The sequence below is a fragment of the Rhinichthys klamathensis genome, unplaced genomic scaffold, assembly GCF_029890125.1.
Source record: "Rhinichthys klamathensis goyatoka isolate OS25496 unplaced genomic scaffold, OSU_Roscu_1.1 h1tg000076l_1, whole genome shotgun sequence".
Lineage (NCBI taxonomy): Eukaryota > Metazoa > Chordata > Actinopteri > Cypriniformes > Leuciscidae > Rhinichthys > Rhinichthys klamathensis.
The window spans coordinates 2,117,240-2,132,105 of NW_026606618.1; the positions used below are offsets into that span (position 1 = coordinate 2,117,240).

At 36.4% G+C, this 14,866-nt stretch overlaps 1 protein-coding gene across 2 annotated transcripts in view; it reads right to left on the reverse strand.

Moving 5' to 3' along the window:
- nav2b (neuron navigator 2b) overlaps nucleotides 1–14,866 on the reverse strand; it is a 70,280-nt gene that overhangs the window by 21,871 nt on the left and 33,543 nt on the right. For both annotated transcript variants that reach the window (XM_056250890.1, XM_056250891.1), the window contains exon 13: nucleotides 4,718–4,847. In XM_056250890.1, the coding sequence (XP_056106865.1) occupies nucleotides 4,718–4,847 (130 nt within the window). The remainder of the gene's footprint in view (nucleotides 1–4,717; nucleotides 4,848–14,866) is intronic.

A 14,866-nucleotide genomic window follows, 5' to 3' on the forward strand; every position in this document is an offset into this window, starting at 1 on the left:
GGTCAGAGGAGAATGGCTAGACTGGTTCGAGCTGATAAAAAGGCAACAGTAACTCAAATATCCACTCATTACAACCGAGGTCTGCAGAAGAGCATCTCTGAACGCACAACACGTCGAACCTTGAACAGCAGCAGAAGAACACACCGGTGTCACTCCTGTCAGATAAGAACAGGAAACTGAAGATACAATTCTAACGGGCTCACCAAAATGGGACAATAAAAGACTGGGAAAACCTTTGCCAGGTATGAGGAGTCTCAATTTCTGCCAAGACCTTTAGATGGTAGGGTCAGAATTTGGTGTAAACAACATGAAAGCATGGATCCATCATGCCTTGTATCAACAGTTCAGGCTACTGGTGGTGTAATGGTGTGGAGGATATTTTCTTGGCACACTTGGTTTGGTCCCTATTGAGCCTGACCATGTCCATCCCTTTATGACCACAGTATAGTACCCATCGTCTGATGGATACTTCCAGCAAGATAACGTGCCATGTCAAAAAACTCGAATCATCTCAAACTGGGTAATGTCAATATGGACCAAAATCTATAAGGAATGTTTCCAGCATCTTGTTGAATCTATGACAAGAAGAATTAAGGCAGTTCTGAAGGCAAAAGGGGGTCCAACCCAGTACTAGCAAGGTGCATCAAGTGAGTGTACAGTGTGTACGGGCAAGTGGCCAGTGAGTGTACATATTGCATATAGTTTTGTGAAAAAAATGTAATGTTTACTCTTTTTTTTTTTTTTTTACAATGTCAATATAAAAGTAAATTATTTAATATGGGAAACAATTGTTTAATTTTATAATATCAGACTTGATATTTCTTACACATGGTAAAAATGATTGATTATAGATAAAATCATATAACTGTTTTCTCATTTTCAGAAGCGGATTCCTGCCAAAGGGATCATCATATTTGAGAGAACTTTGCATGAAAAAGTAAATAAAAAGTATTTGGACTAATATATAAAAAAATGTCTGTAATGACAATTGAGATGCAATATCACCGACAGCTAATTTGCGTCTTATTTATTCAGCAACAGCATCAACAGTCATCATAAAATCTGATTATGTGAGACATAAGGGCCAACTCGTTCATTGCATGACCTTCCATAACGTAGCCAAGATGACATCACCCCCTTTTAGAAAGACCGTTGTTCAGCTGCTACTGAAAATCCACATAAAAAATTATTGCCAGGGAAAGAATGTTAATAGTCTCCAGTTGTTATCAGGCCAATTCCAAAACATTGTTATCTCAACGCCGATACAATAAATCCTTCCTCCACTCCAGCCTGAAGAATGAGGGGAGACTATATAGGGAAAAAGTACAAGGGTGTGGAAGTGAAAGTGGCAGATATTTGGCTTCAGACGCACTTTTGAGTCACGGTTCTAAACTCTTTGAATTTGAAATCAGGTTACTAGCAGGTTTATTGTAGTTAACTAAAACCCTAAAAAACATTTTCATTACTTGAAATAAAATAAACATCAACAAAAAAAAACAAAAAAAACGAAAAAAAAACATTTCAGCTAGTTGCCAAAGCAAATTTTTTTTTAGTTTTCATTTATGCCAAGGTCACACAGCAGCAGAATACGGTTGTCAGTCCTAGTAATTGAGTCCTAAATACAATTACGTTCACACACATTTCAGTTATATACCGGAGTGACAACCGCATTCTATAACTGAACTCACACCTGTACATTTTTAGAACTCAAAACCACATTCTCGGAAAACCCTTGCTGAGTGAACAGAACCGGACTGGACAACGACTGTCACGTCATACAGTGCGAGAGAGCCGCTCTGCACTGCACAAACGCGTGTGTTGTAGTTTTTCGTGTGTGGTTTTGCTTTCTGTAACTTACAGCGACAGAGATATGAGCTGTGTGTCATCTGAAGGTTTTAGATCCAGTCCCTGTTCTCAACCGGAGCGGCTCCCATTAGTAACTCAAATGCTCCGCTCTCCACCCAGATATAAAAGCTACGGATGAACTCGGGACTCAATTGGACTCTTGTTGTGTCCAAAGAAATAAGACTTTTCAGTTGTATGGACGTCGCCATCTTTGATATAACTTTGGTCACTGTCGTTATGGTTACTGGTAAGAGAATACAGGCTTGACTCCTGTTGCACGTTCATACAGACAATATTCGAGACGCTACTGTAAGTTGCTGTTTGAACGGGACATTTCGAGACTCACACCTGTAAGTAAATGCGGTTGTCATTCCCAAAGACTGTGTGAATTGAAAAAAATTCAGTGTGAACGTAGCCATTGTTTAAATTGATGTACTAAGATTAGTGCTGTCAAACGATTAAAATATTGAATCGCGATTAATCGCATTAATGTCATAGTTAACTTGCGATTAATCGCAATTAATCGCTCATTTTTATCTATTCTAAATGTCTCTTGATTTGTTTTTGTCCCATTATTTTTTCTCATTTTAATGCTCTTATCAACATGGAAAAGTGGATCGGCTTGCTTTGTGCAAATGTTATTTTATTGAAAACAACATTGACAATACTGTGTTGAATTTCACACAAACATTCTCACTTGGAGCAAATAATCTCTCACACAATGTAACACTGGCCATAAAAGGGTGAAAGAAATACTGACGAGGTCCTGATACTGACGAGGGGGCGGAGAATTCGCATCAGCTGTGTGTGTGTGTGTGTGTGCTTGGCCATCATCAAGTGGTATTTCAGACTGGACGTGCTGCGATGATGATAGCTCAGTTCACAACGAAAAAACACACAGATCACTTTGGTCTTGTCAATGGAACCATTTGGCAACTTTTTAAAAGTAAACTTTCCATTCAGAATCTTATTGGCATCCATTTCGGCGTCTCGCCCTCGTCATCCACTCAAAACGTAAAGTTAACCTACTATTTGGCCGGCTCGCAAGCCTATTGTGTGCGGCGTCGTGCCTGTTGTTTTGTTTCCGGTCTAGCTAGATCCGCTTGCGCTTTCAAAACGACCTCACGCGGCCGCGTCCTGTTGCAAAATCATGTGAAAAAAAGTTTGCTAGGCCAAAAAGACCGTTAATCGCGCGATAAAAAAATGAACGCCGTTAAAATGGGTTTGCGTTAACGCCGTTAATAACGTGTTTAACTGACAGCCCTAACTAATATATATTTAAAAAAAAAAAAAAAAATCTATATAGAAATATTTTAAACAATAACTGAATAAGAACATTAAAGTGACAAAATACACAACAAAATTACTAAAACTTAATTAAATTAAAATAAACCTAAACAAAAATAAAAACTAATTTGAAATAATAATAAATAAATAAAAACTGAAATAGAATCTCAATAATATTTAAATAACACTGGGTACGGAAATCCACATCTGGGCCTTTTTTTTTTGCAGTACCAAGATCAAAAACAAATGGAGAAACATGAGTGTTTTCATCTAAGGAGATGAATATGGAGGACTGTAGATAAATAAGGTCACGGATTTAACATTTAAAGACCAACACAAATGCACAAACCGAGAAGCCACAGGTGTGGACAGACTTATTGGCACAGAACCCAGGGTACCACGTCTGGATTTACAGAGCTCATCTTGTTAGAACAGGCTAGATAGACACAGTGTCTTAGCTTCACTGTACTGGTCCATTTGTTCAGCATATGTTAACCTGCTTTGAGCTTGTAAAGATGATCAATCACTGGGGCAGAGTTGAGTCAGTCTGCTGACTCACACTCACAAAGACTGCACACAGCAGGTTCAGGCCAATTCTGATAAGGGCCCACCAATGTTTCATTGAATCAAAAGGGACAATGAAGCAACAGAACCGCTCCCAAAGCAGTGCTATAAATGTGAAGGCCTGTTTTTGATTGCATGTAATGATAAACAGAGATGGTGAATACAATTAAAGGACTTTTTAACAGTTCAACATGATTTTTGTAAGACTGCAAGATTTCTCTGTATTATGGCTCTATATATGGGTGTCTTCAAAGTTAGGCACTTTTATGCCCCAGGGGTTGATTTTTATTAAAATGAACAGATTTCAAAGTTTTATATAAAGGTTTACGATGCATTTATTATTTATATTAACTATCAACCCTAGTGAAGAAAAAAAAAATATACCAAAATGTATTTGAAATACATTTATTTTAGGCTAAGTGTACTACAAAAACATACAAATAAAATTACATATTTATGTACTTAATATAAATACCCTGCAATTAATAAGTATACTTTTTTTAGTATAAATTTGGTATACTAAATTGGTATACTTAAAGTCTGCTAAATTGGAACAATTAAATTTGTACTTAATGCACTTTAGTTAACTGAAAATAGTGCTGAGGTCAAACTAAAGATATACTTAAGGAAAGTGGTAAAGTGGAACTATTGCAAGTAAAAAAATTGTGAAAAGAATCTGTATAAAAAAAAAAAAAAAAAAAAAAAATATATATATATATATATACTGTATATATTTAAAACCATTCTATACATTTTTAAATAAATACATATAATATAATTTCTCTTTCTATCTATCTATCTATCTATCTATCTATCTATCTATCTATCTATCTATCTATCTATCTATCTATCTATCTATCTATCTATCTATCTATCTACAGTATATATAGAACGATAGATGTAGACTTTATAATGTTAATGTTTTTTAAGTGCTCTGTTGTTTCCCATGTGAAGTTCTACAGATGTTTCTGATTCTGTAGACCACGAGGCTCTGAAGTTGCCTTTGGAATCAATGACTGACCTGTTCATCTACGTCTCTGTGTGGGACAGATGGGGTGTTGACGTAGGAGCTAAGGGACGAGCTGGTGTTGAGGTCATCTGTGTCCAAGGTGTCACTGATCCCGCTGCTGACTGAGCTGCTGTCGTCCCAACTGAGAACAAAGAGGAAAGAGAGAGGAACAGATTATTCTCTCTGAGGAACATGATATCAATATACTGAAAGGAAGACTGCGAGAAATAAAACAGAATACATGGATTCAGAATGTTCAGCATAATATGGAAAATGTAGGAATGGAAGGAAAGGTAAGCAAAAACAACATCTGTGGACTGTGGAGAGTCATGAAGTCTGCACCGGGACAGTGAGGGCATAAAAACCTGCATTCCCATCATGCTTCAGACATTAGGCGCGTCTCTCTGCTCCTCAAAACTTGTTTTAATTAGCTCTGCGCCTCAAATTCTCAGTGCGCTCTGCTTGGCCATCCCCCTATCCCCCCACGAAATCCATTAGGATGCTCAGCAGGACTCAACCAAAATCATATGGACCAAAGGCACTACTGGATAAAGGGAAAACCTAGTTGTGAGAGGATTTGGATTGTACATTTTATTGTCAAATCATAAAAACTGACAGCAATAGAATTAACAATTGTGCAATTGTAGCTTAAAAGAGGCTAAAAAAAGTGTACAAATTTGTAAAAACCTGACAAAATCAGCAGTTGTGCTATTTTAGCTTAAATATGGCAACATTTTTATGGGTTTTTAAAAAAATAAAATTTGACAACAGAATTATCAATTTTGAAAATGTATTTCGAATCAGGCTAAAATACACATTTATTTGACAATACCAGAATTAGCATTTTGCTGCTTTATCTCAAATCACGAAAAAAGGTTCTTATATATGAGCAATATCACATGATTATATGTAATATGGCTCCATATCAGCATGGCTGTGATTCAGCAATAGGTAATCACAGCTGTGCTGATATAGAGCCATATGGCACAACTACGAGTGTGATATTGCTCATATTTAAAACATACTTTTGGAGTCTGGACAATAACAGAATCATACATTTGGATAATTTATTTTGAATGAGGCTAAAAAAACAATTTATCCATGTATCCTAATTTCATACGACCTGATTCTCAAGATTCTCAACTCAAGATTTGAGAGAGAGAGAAAATGACATTTGCTGATATGAATGTATTGTGGGTTTGTAAACAGGAAGTCCCTCCATGCTATTTGCTAAATCCAAACACAGACTGCCCAAACTCCCACAAGTCACCAGTTATGGCTACTCCAGCCTCGAGCGATGCTAAAAGAACTAGCTTTATCAACAGTGTGTGGCAACAAAACATCTTATCGACACTGAAGATACCACCTAATCCTCCTCATTTCTCATGATCATTCAGGCAAACAAACCAGCCCATAAGCTCATTCACAGACAGTCATGAATCAAGAGAGGCGTGTGTTCAAACATCCACCACAGTTCTGACGTCCTGCGAAAAACCTGAATAGATACTTGTTTTGATATGAGCAAAGTCCCCATAGCTCAAGTCTGTCATAACTGACTCGACATAACTGGCGTGGAAGGACGTCTGTGGTTCCTGTTTTAATGAGCTGTGAGAAAGTTGGTCCCATTGGAGCTATTTGTCACTAATAGCTCTCACACACACACTGTGCTTTTGTGTTTGTCTGGTTGCACGTGTCTGCTTAAATGATCTGCTTCATTCATCATTTGCCATATGCTGTCAGATGCTATAGATGGCGAATGCAAACAAACACCAAAAGCCCCCCAAAATGGAAAGAAAACAGACACGAATGAGTCACTTCTTCCTTTTTAAAGACGCCATGAAATCCAAATCATTGTTTTGTGGATTTTAGTGCATTTGGTTTATCTGAAGCCATCTACATAGTAGTGCCCTACTAACAGATTTAGTAAAAGTCTTTGCCTTCTAAGAAAATGCAGAAAAAAATATTAAAATTGAATTATTATATTAATTTTGAATATACATTAAATATTAGTTTATTATTGATACTATTCAAATGATTAATTAGAGAATATTTTTAAATAATATTTTACATAACATTAATAGATAGATTATTAAATGGAATGAGAACGCCTATATTAATATTAAATGTTATTTTTTTATATTCATTAAATATTAATTTACTACTAATAATAATAATATTAAATTATTCATAAGATATTTTTATTAGATTATTTTAGCATGAGAATAATTAAAAGTTTTATTAAATTAAAATGAGAACCTGCCACCTGAAACTGGCTCGTAAAAGTAAAAAAGGGGGAAAACTATATTTAAAAAGTAAATACGAAAGGTCAGTATTTATTGTAAATATTGTAAATAGTAAGTAGTATTTTATTGCAGAGTACATATAACTTTATACTACAAGTAAAACTAATTAATTCTTTAAATACGTTGTATTGAATGAATGAGGTCAGCCCGACCAACTACTATGCAATATTGTCCAGAATAACAGAATAGGTCAACATACAATTTCCTTGTTGACCAGCAAGTCAACCTCTGATCTTCACAACAACAAAACAAAGTTCTGCAAATGTTCCACACAATACTTCTCACATGAAAGCGGGAGAAAGAGAGGGTGTGGGTGGCATAGAGGGTAGAGGTGGGTCAGAAAGTGGTACTTTTATAAACGTTCAAAGAATTTATTCCTCTCTTTCTTTCTTTCCAATATAATCCAAAGACATTCCTCCCCTTGCTTTGCCCAAGTGCAAACCAGCCCAAAATAGAAGGGGAGTGTGCAAAATATTGCCTCTGTTTGAATTCCATGCCTCATTCTAAAGAGTTCAAAGGAATTTTCTGAAATGCCAGAGAGAAAATAAACATTTTGAATAAATTAAAAGCACAAAACAGAGTTAAAAACTAACTTAAGAACTATTGGTAAAGAGTGCCTACAACCACTCAGAGGAAAATATTATGGCTCATCTGTCATATTCTCAATTAAAATAAGACAATTATTGACATACAATAAAAGTACAGAGACATTGATGTGAATAACATATCACAGATCATTTTCTCATGTTGAAATATGACTTTTTATTGCAAAATCATTTGTATCGAGCACAATGGTTGAGGTCGATTTTAGAACGAGATATGTGAGATTTGTGAGACATAGGTGAAATTGTAACATCAAGCCTCAAAAAGAATGCAAAATGACCATGAACATTTGATAAAAGTAGTCCATACATCTCATGCACTATTTACCAGGTCTTCTAGAGCCAATGAACAAACCATTCTGAATGATTTGTTCACAAATGACTCAGTTCTTGAGTTCAAATCACTGACTTGTGTGATCACAGCTTACTGGAGATGAAGATTAGATATGAATACCGACTTAAATTTGGTCTGTTTCTTACCTCAAGTTATTGAATGGCTTCAGAGTACTTCAAATATAGCAAATGGGTTGTGCGGACTACTTTTATGAATCTTTAGGATTCTCTTAAGGTGATTGTGTCCTTTTTTAGGCTTGATGTCTTTAGTCAGCATTCCTTGTCATTGTATTGAAAAGTGCTAATTTCTCATCTTATGTTCCACAGACAAAAAGTAATTTGGGTTTGGAATGATACAAGGGTGATTAAACAATGACAAAATGTGCTTTATTTAATCCCAACTGCAGTCTAAGAGGCAAATCATACAGTCAAATCTCCATATATCATAAACAGACACCCATCTGAGATGCTTTAAATAAAACGGCAGAAACCTTCTCTCGGTCTGACCTGCTTTGTTTTTCACACAATCCCTCACCCTAAACACCGACAACATTCACCAATAATCTTAAACTAATATTATGAATTGGCAAATTTAATTAATTAGCAGTGACAGAGGACACAGGTGTGACACGACTGAGCGCAAACCGCCCCAAAACAACCTGTCATCTATCCCACCGTAGTCAAACACGTGCGTGCATGCAGAAACACCGGCACCCGTCCCTTCCCCCGTCTGGGACATTAGATTAGTGTCAAGCCCCAAAGAAGTAAAAGCATATAGTGGGGGTTGATCCACAGGGCAGGAAATTGGTTTTTTTTCTAAAGACCTGTTATTAGAAGAGCAGTGTGGAGTTGTGAGCTACAGCTTGACTGCACACACCACCCTTGTCCTGTTTGCTTTGGGTGGCCTATCAATTAGTTCTGCAAGGATACCCATCTCTACAGCAACCCCAGCCCTGTTGCCAGGCATTGTGGGAGATCGGGAAAGGTACTTTAACCAGGAACAGCAAGAAAAAAAGTTGACAAGCTTGTTGCTTTGAGAAAAATGTTCATGGTAATTGTTATGGCGGTGGCGACTATGATTTTTTAGCTTTCCAAATGTTGGAAAATTATTTTTAAAGTTACAGCACAGTTTGGGGTTGGCAAGATTTGTTGTTTGTTTGTGAAAGAAGTCTTATGCACACCAAGGCTGCATTTATTTGATCAAAAATACAGAAAAGAAATGTAATGTTGTGAAATATTATTACAATTAAAATTTTCTGTTTTTTATTTTAAATACATGTACTGAATATTCAGCAGCCATTACTTCAGTCTTTAGTGTCATCTCTTATTATTATCAATGTTGAAAACAGTTGTGCTGCTTAATATTTTGTTGGATTTTCTTTTCAGGATTCTTTGATGAATATAAATGTGAAAAGAACAGAATTTAGACCAAATAGAAATCTTTTGTGACCTTATACATGTATTTACTGGCATTTTTGATCAAGTTAAAATACAGAATAAAAGTATTCATTTCTAAAAACAAAATAAAATAAAAATCTTTGACGGACCCCAAACCATTGAATGATAATGTGTTTAAATAAAGTAAAACAGACAAAGCTGTGACAGTGTCCTAAATTTTGAGATTGTCAATACCTGAAAAAAAGCAAGAAAGACGTTTCTTGACACACGTACTGTACCAAACCTGAGCACAGTCACAGTCCTCACCTTTCATAACGTCACAAAATACATAAAGTACATAAATCATACTGGAAATTGTGGCTTAAATTGTGATTTCTGAGTATACTGTATAAAATTAAACATGACGACAATCATTATCATACACATTTACTGTAAAAATCCAATTCTTAATCAGTATTTTTTTTTTTTGTCAACAAACAAAAAAACTTTACAAATGCACCTGAGAAACAAAATAGCATCAAGCATCAATTTTCACTTGTTTTAAACATTTTATTTTTATTTTATAACAGCAATATTTAGCATATATTAAAAATATATTAAATGTATATTTCATTTTATTCTAATGCAATCTAAGATCAGTAAAGCTGCGTAACCACACACCTTTCTCTTTCACACTCAAGACACTCACACAAAAACAGTCCCACGTGGCAAAGCAACTTTCCACCCCATAAATCCTCAAACAAAGAAAATTCCTCCTCTCTACCTCAGAGTGTCGGAGCCAGGCTGCAGAATTCCCTGGCAAGAGCCTGATCCCGGGACAACCGGCGAGAGGCCGCTAAAGTTTGGCTGAGTGGCAGGCAGCTTCATGAGTAAAGCTCCACTGCACTCCTTCCCTTACTCTGCCTCTCGCTGCTCTGAGAGAGAGAGAGAGAGACACCGATTCTCCCCGCAAACACACACACACAATCCCAGCAGCCAACCACAAGCTGAGGGGAGCGGCTTTACCAACTGAAGGAATGGTAATCTGATCACAAAGCAGTCTTTAAGCCCGGCAGGACTTCAAAAGGAGATGGCTGTTGACTCTATAAACTGGTCTCAGAACAGAGCCGGATTAGAAAGAATGTCAAGATGTTAATTAAGTTGAATTATTCATGTGTAATGAACTAAAGCTTTAAATCAAATTGTGTTTTCAAGTGGACGAAAAACCTGCTATTATCAACTAGGTTGATTTGTGAATATTCACAATAAACAAAGTTCTCTCAGATGGGGAGAGGGACAATTAATGGCAAACAGTAGGAGTATAGATCTATAGAATTAAAGTGAACAGAAGTGGTCAACTAATGCATCTTAATGGCCAATGCTGATGCTAATATCTAGAAGAGACCATATAATATATGTAAAAATATTGGAACAAAAAGGAAGAGATTTAGAAAAATTTGTTTTGGACCCCATTGACATCCATTGTAGAGACAAAAACAGTTCTTCAAAATATTGTCTTTTATGTTCCACAGAAGAAGAAAGTCATATAGGCTTGGAACAACATGAGTGTGAAAAAATTATGACAATTTAAATTTTGGGGTGAACTATCACTTTAAAATTTTTGGGAGATCCAGGAGGAGAACCGTTTTATTTTAGTATAATTTATATTATATTATAGTATTTATTAATATTTTTAATTAGCTTTTATTTGTAAATTTTAGTAATTTTGTTTTGTGCATTTGTAATAATTCCTTTTAAAACTATAATTCTATATAGCTTTAATTTATTTGTTTAAGTAATTTTAGTACAACTTTTTTCAAAATTCTTGCAATATTTCAAGTTAAAGTTTTTCATGTAATATTTATGTTTATATATTTTTTCATATATCAACTGGTGGCAAGCAAATGTGTTTTCAAAAGTTCGTCTTTCATCTCAGTAGGACAGGTTTGACAGTCACCGTCTTCACATGAGTTAGATCTGGACATCTGCGTTGCGTCGTAAATCCCAGGTGACCTTACAGGTTTGAGGCAAGGCAGGTTCCTACAAGAAATGTGTTTGTGTGTACGTTAAAAGTGTGTGTGTAGGTGTGTGAAGGAGTAGGCTAATCTTCTAAAGCACACCATCTTTTGTGATAAGTTACAGCTTAAGTGTGTTTTTACAGCTTGGAAACATAGTCCACCGTGATACGAGTGTGGGAATCCATTTTCGGTTTACAGTTCTGTCTGTCTGTCTGAGGTTTAGCGTGTGGCTAGCTTGTGGCTGAAAGGCACAAAGTCAATAAGTGACTAACCTACAGACTTCACCAAACCCGGCCAATTAGTTCATTCCGCAATGCTTCACGTTCTCATGCCCTGTTGTTCACGAAAGTTTTTAAGGGTCACATCCCATAGTTAAAGGTCAAGCTGCCTTAATCCTTAGCGGAAAGATCCTGCTAACAGACAAAGATGCAATTTTGTTGCGTTTAACAAAACAGCAAACAACATTTTTGGCCTTAAACATTGGCACAAAACTTTGTGGGCAAACGAGACCATATATGTGTAGCATCTGAGCTGTTTTTGTATACACAAATACATAAAAACACAAGTAGCTGCTAATCTTGCTAGCGTTAAAAGTGCAAATAAACGTCTAAAAATACTTGGGAATATATATATATATATATATATATATATAGTGTGACTGTGACAAGAGGTTTCTGTCTTCATAGAGCAGTTTTGAGTGTGTGACTTTGTATAATAACACAGAGGCAGAGAGAGAGAGGCAGAGGAGAGAGAGAGAGAGAGAGAGAGAGGCAGAGAGAGAGAGAGAGAGAGAGAGAGAGAGAGAGAGAGAGAGAGAGAGAGAGAGAGAGAGAGAGAGAGAGAGAGAGAGAGAGAGATTCCAGCCCTCGTGCCCAAACCTTTGCCGCCAGACGTTTGTAATGACAGAGCTGCTAGTGAGCATGAGGAATTCGGAGTAGTTCCTTTTCTCCATCCTGCTTGCCATTCTCTCTCTTCTCTTCAACATGAATTAAACATAACATTAAAATATAACAAGACAACAACTTTTCAGCCCTCAAACGACAGTTGTTGTTGACTCTGGGCTGATTTCTAGGGAACCGCAGAGCATTTGAATCGTTTTGAATATGGAAAAAATGGTTAAACATGCAAAGGCAAAGCAGCTTGCAACGGCAACATAACAGATTTGCATAATACGTGTGATAAAATATGCGTCATAAAAAACAATCACAATTCAGTATATAACAACGCCTTCATCGCAAATATGAAACTGGGGATAATTGTTTTTAGGATTCTTTGATGAATTGAAAGCTCAAGAACATTTATTTGAAATAGAAATATTTTGTAACATTTTAAATAGCTTTACTGTAAATAATATAATATAATAAATAATATGCTATTTGTATAAAGGGTAAATTACATGAGCAAAAGTGGGTATTTCGTTAAAACTGAACATTTTAATTTAAAATGAACTGCAAAAAAAGTGTAAAATTTGAAAAGGTAGAACAGTTCTCACCTCACAAATGCTGCAAAAAATCATTTACACAAGATAAAAATACATGGAAGAGCTCTATTGTAGCCAATGGGTCTGTAGGGGCCAAGAGGACACTAAGCACAAGACTCTATCTATCTCTATTGTTGTTCTCTTTCCTTCCTGTGTTTCCATCCCTCTATTTCACTTCTATGTGTTCTTTTGTTGCAAATACACAAGCCACACTGACACAACACAAATATTCTCTTGTTCTCGTTCTCTGTCTCTCACTTTCAATCACAATTCACACAGCGACAGCACATGATGGTAGACAAAAGCTGCACATTTTGCATAGTTTTTTACCCCTAAAATATAAATTCTCATATGAAATACCTGTACAAAATGAGATCATCACAATATCGATTGCTCATACTATAGCTTAAGCTACAAGTTAATATTTTATAGTTAAACAACTAGACAGACAGATATTAAATGAATCAATCCAAAGGAACAGATTCCCTAGTGAATCCTCTCAATGCTTTACATGAGACAGCAGACATTATTATTTTCTATTGCTGTAAAGTTGTGGGTGACATTTTTTATTACATTAAACCGCTACTTGGTGAAAAAAGTAGTTTGTTACTGGAAAAAGCCTTTTCAGGAAAAATTGTTTTGAGAACAACTACTGGCTACTGTCCTGCTCCCGAACAATGTAGTTAATTACGTATTACTGACACTTTCCAATCCATTTATATGACTAATTCTCCTTCTCTTTCTCTCTCTCGCACACACTGTGGGGGGATGGGGGTCCCATGTGTTGATGGATATCCTCCTCCCTCTGTCTTTCAGTGTGTTTCTTTTCTTTTCTCTGTCCCTCCATCTCCAACTTCCTGTTCTCCGGCCACATTTGCATGTGAATGGGCGGCTGCTGGGTGTGATGGCTGTGCTGAGTGATTAAGATCATTGTCTCAAGCATCCAGTTAGCACTGTTAAAGGTGCGATTCCTCCCCATAAAAACAATCGCATTGTCCACGTGAACAATTTTACACGTGGACTTCAGAATCTACCAAGCTGCAAAACTTCTCTCATTCTGTAATGTAATATCTGTAATATGTATGTGTTATTTACTGCACTTTATGTTGTTGAAAATAAAGAATGGAATGCCAGTATGCAAATCTACCCAGAACTGGATATAGTTCTAAAAATAATTCAAAATATAAAAGAACAGCAGAGTCCACAGTCACACCACAACTATAACGATAATGGCACAGAGAAACAATATAGTTGGAAGCGCTTTCGGAACGATTTTTTTTCCAGCTGATGGACGATAAACATCGAGAGCCAATCAGAATCCGTCCTGCTTTTACGAGCATTTAAAGCAGCAGACAACAAAACTGTTGCACGCTTAGAATAAACAGAATGATATTGTGTGCTGCTGGTGTGGACGCTAATATAGTTATCGTTATATATTTATAGTTCTTGGTGTGAACAGGCCTTTAGAAGTGTTCTCAGTTAAGAATGAGCAACTTCAGCTTTCCTCTAAACAAAAAGTCAAACAATAATACTTGGTCAACAGCTCCAATACCATAATTCCTGAATGGTCCCATCCAGCAACATGCAGTACATCTCCATCAGATGAGAAACCACAGAGCATTGGATGCCAGTCGTGTGTTGTATGTATAGACTGTGGTAAAGGAAGTAGCTGTTTCCTCAGATGTCAGATAAGAGCTCTCTCTCTTGTCCCATCCATTTAACTGTTTGGAGAGGGGTCCGCTCTGATGTGATTGCTAAGCCCCCCTCAGAGCCCATGTTTACCCATCCTAAACCACAGAGGAGACAGTTCTCTCTACATATCGCTTTCTCCATCAATACCAGACGTGTCAAGGGCAAATGGACGGATGTTCTTTTGCATTCTTTGATTCAACCTGAAACAACAAATCAATCAATGTCTTGCATTTAAAACATCCAAAAGATAGAGTTCCCAAATGTTCTGCCTCAACTCGTCAATAAAAAAATAATTGCACGGGTGGCGACTTAAGCAGCTTAAGAGTGAAGAATGCTTCACATGCTGTCATTGAGCT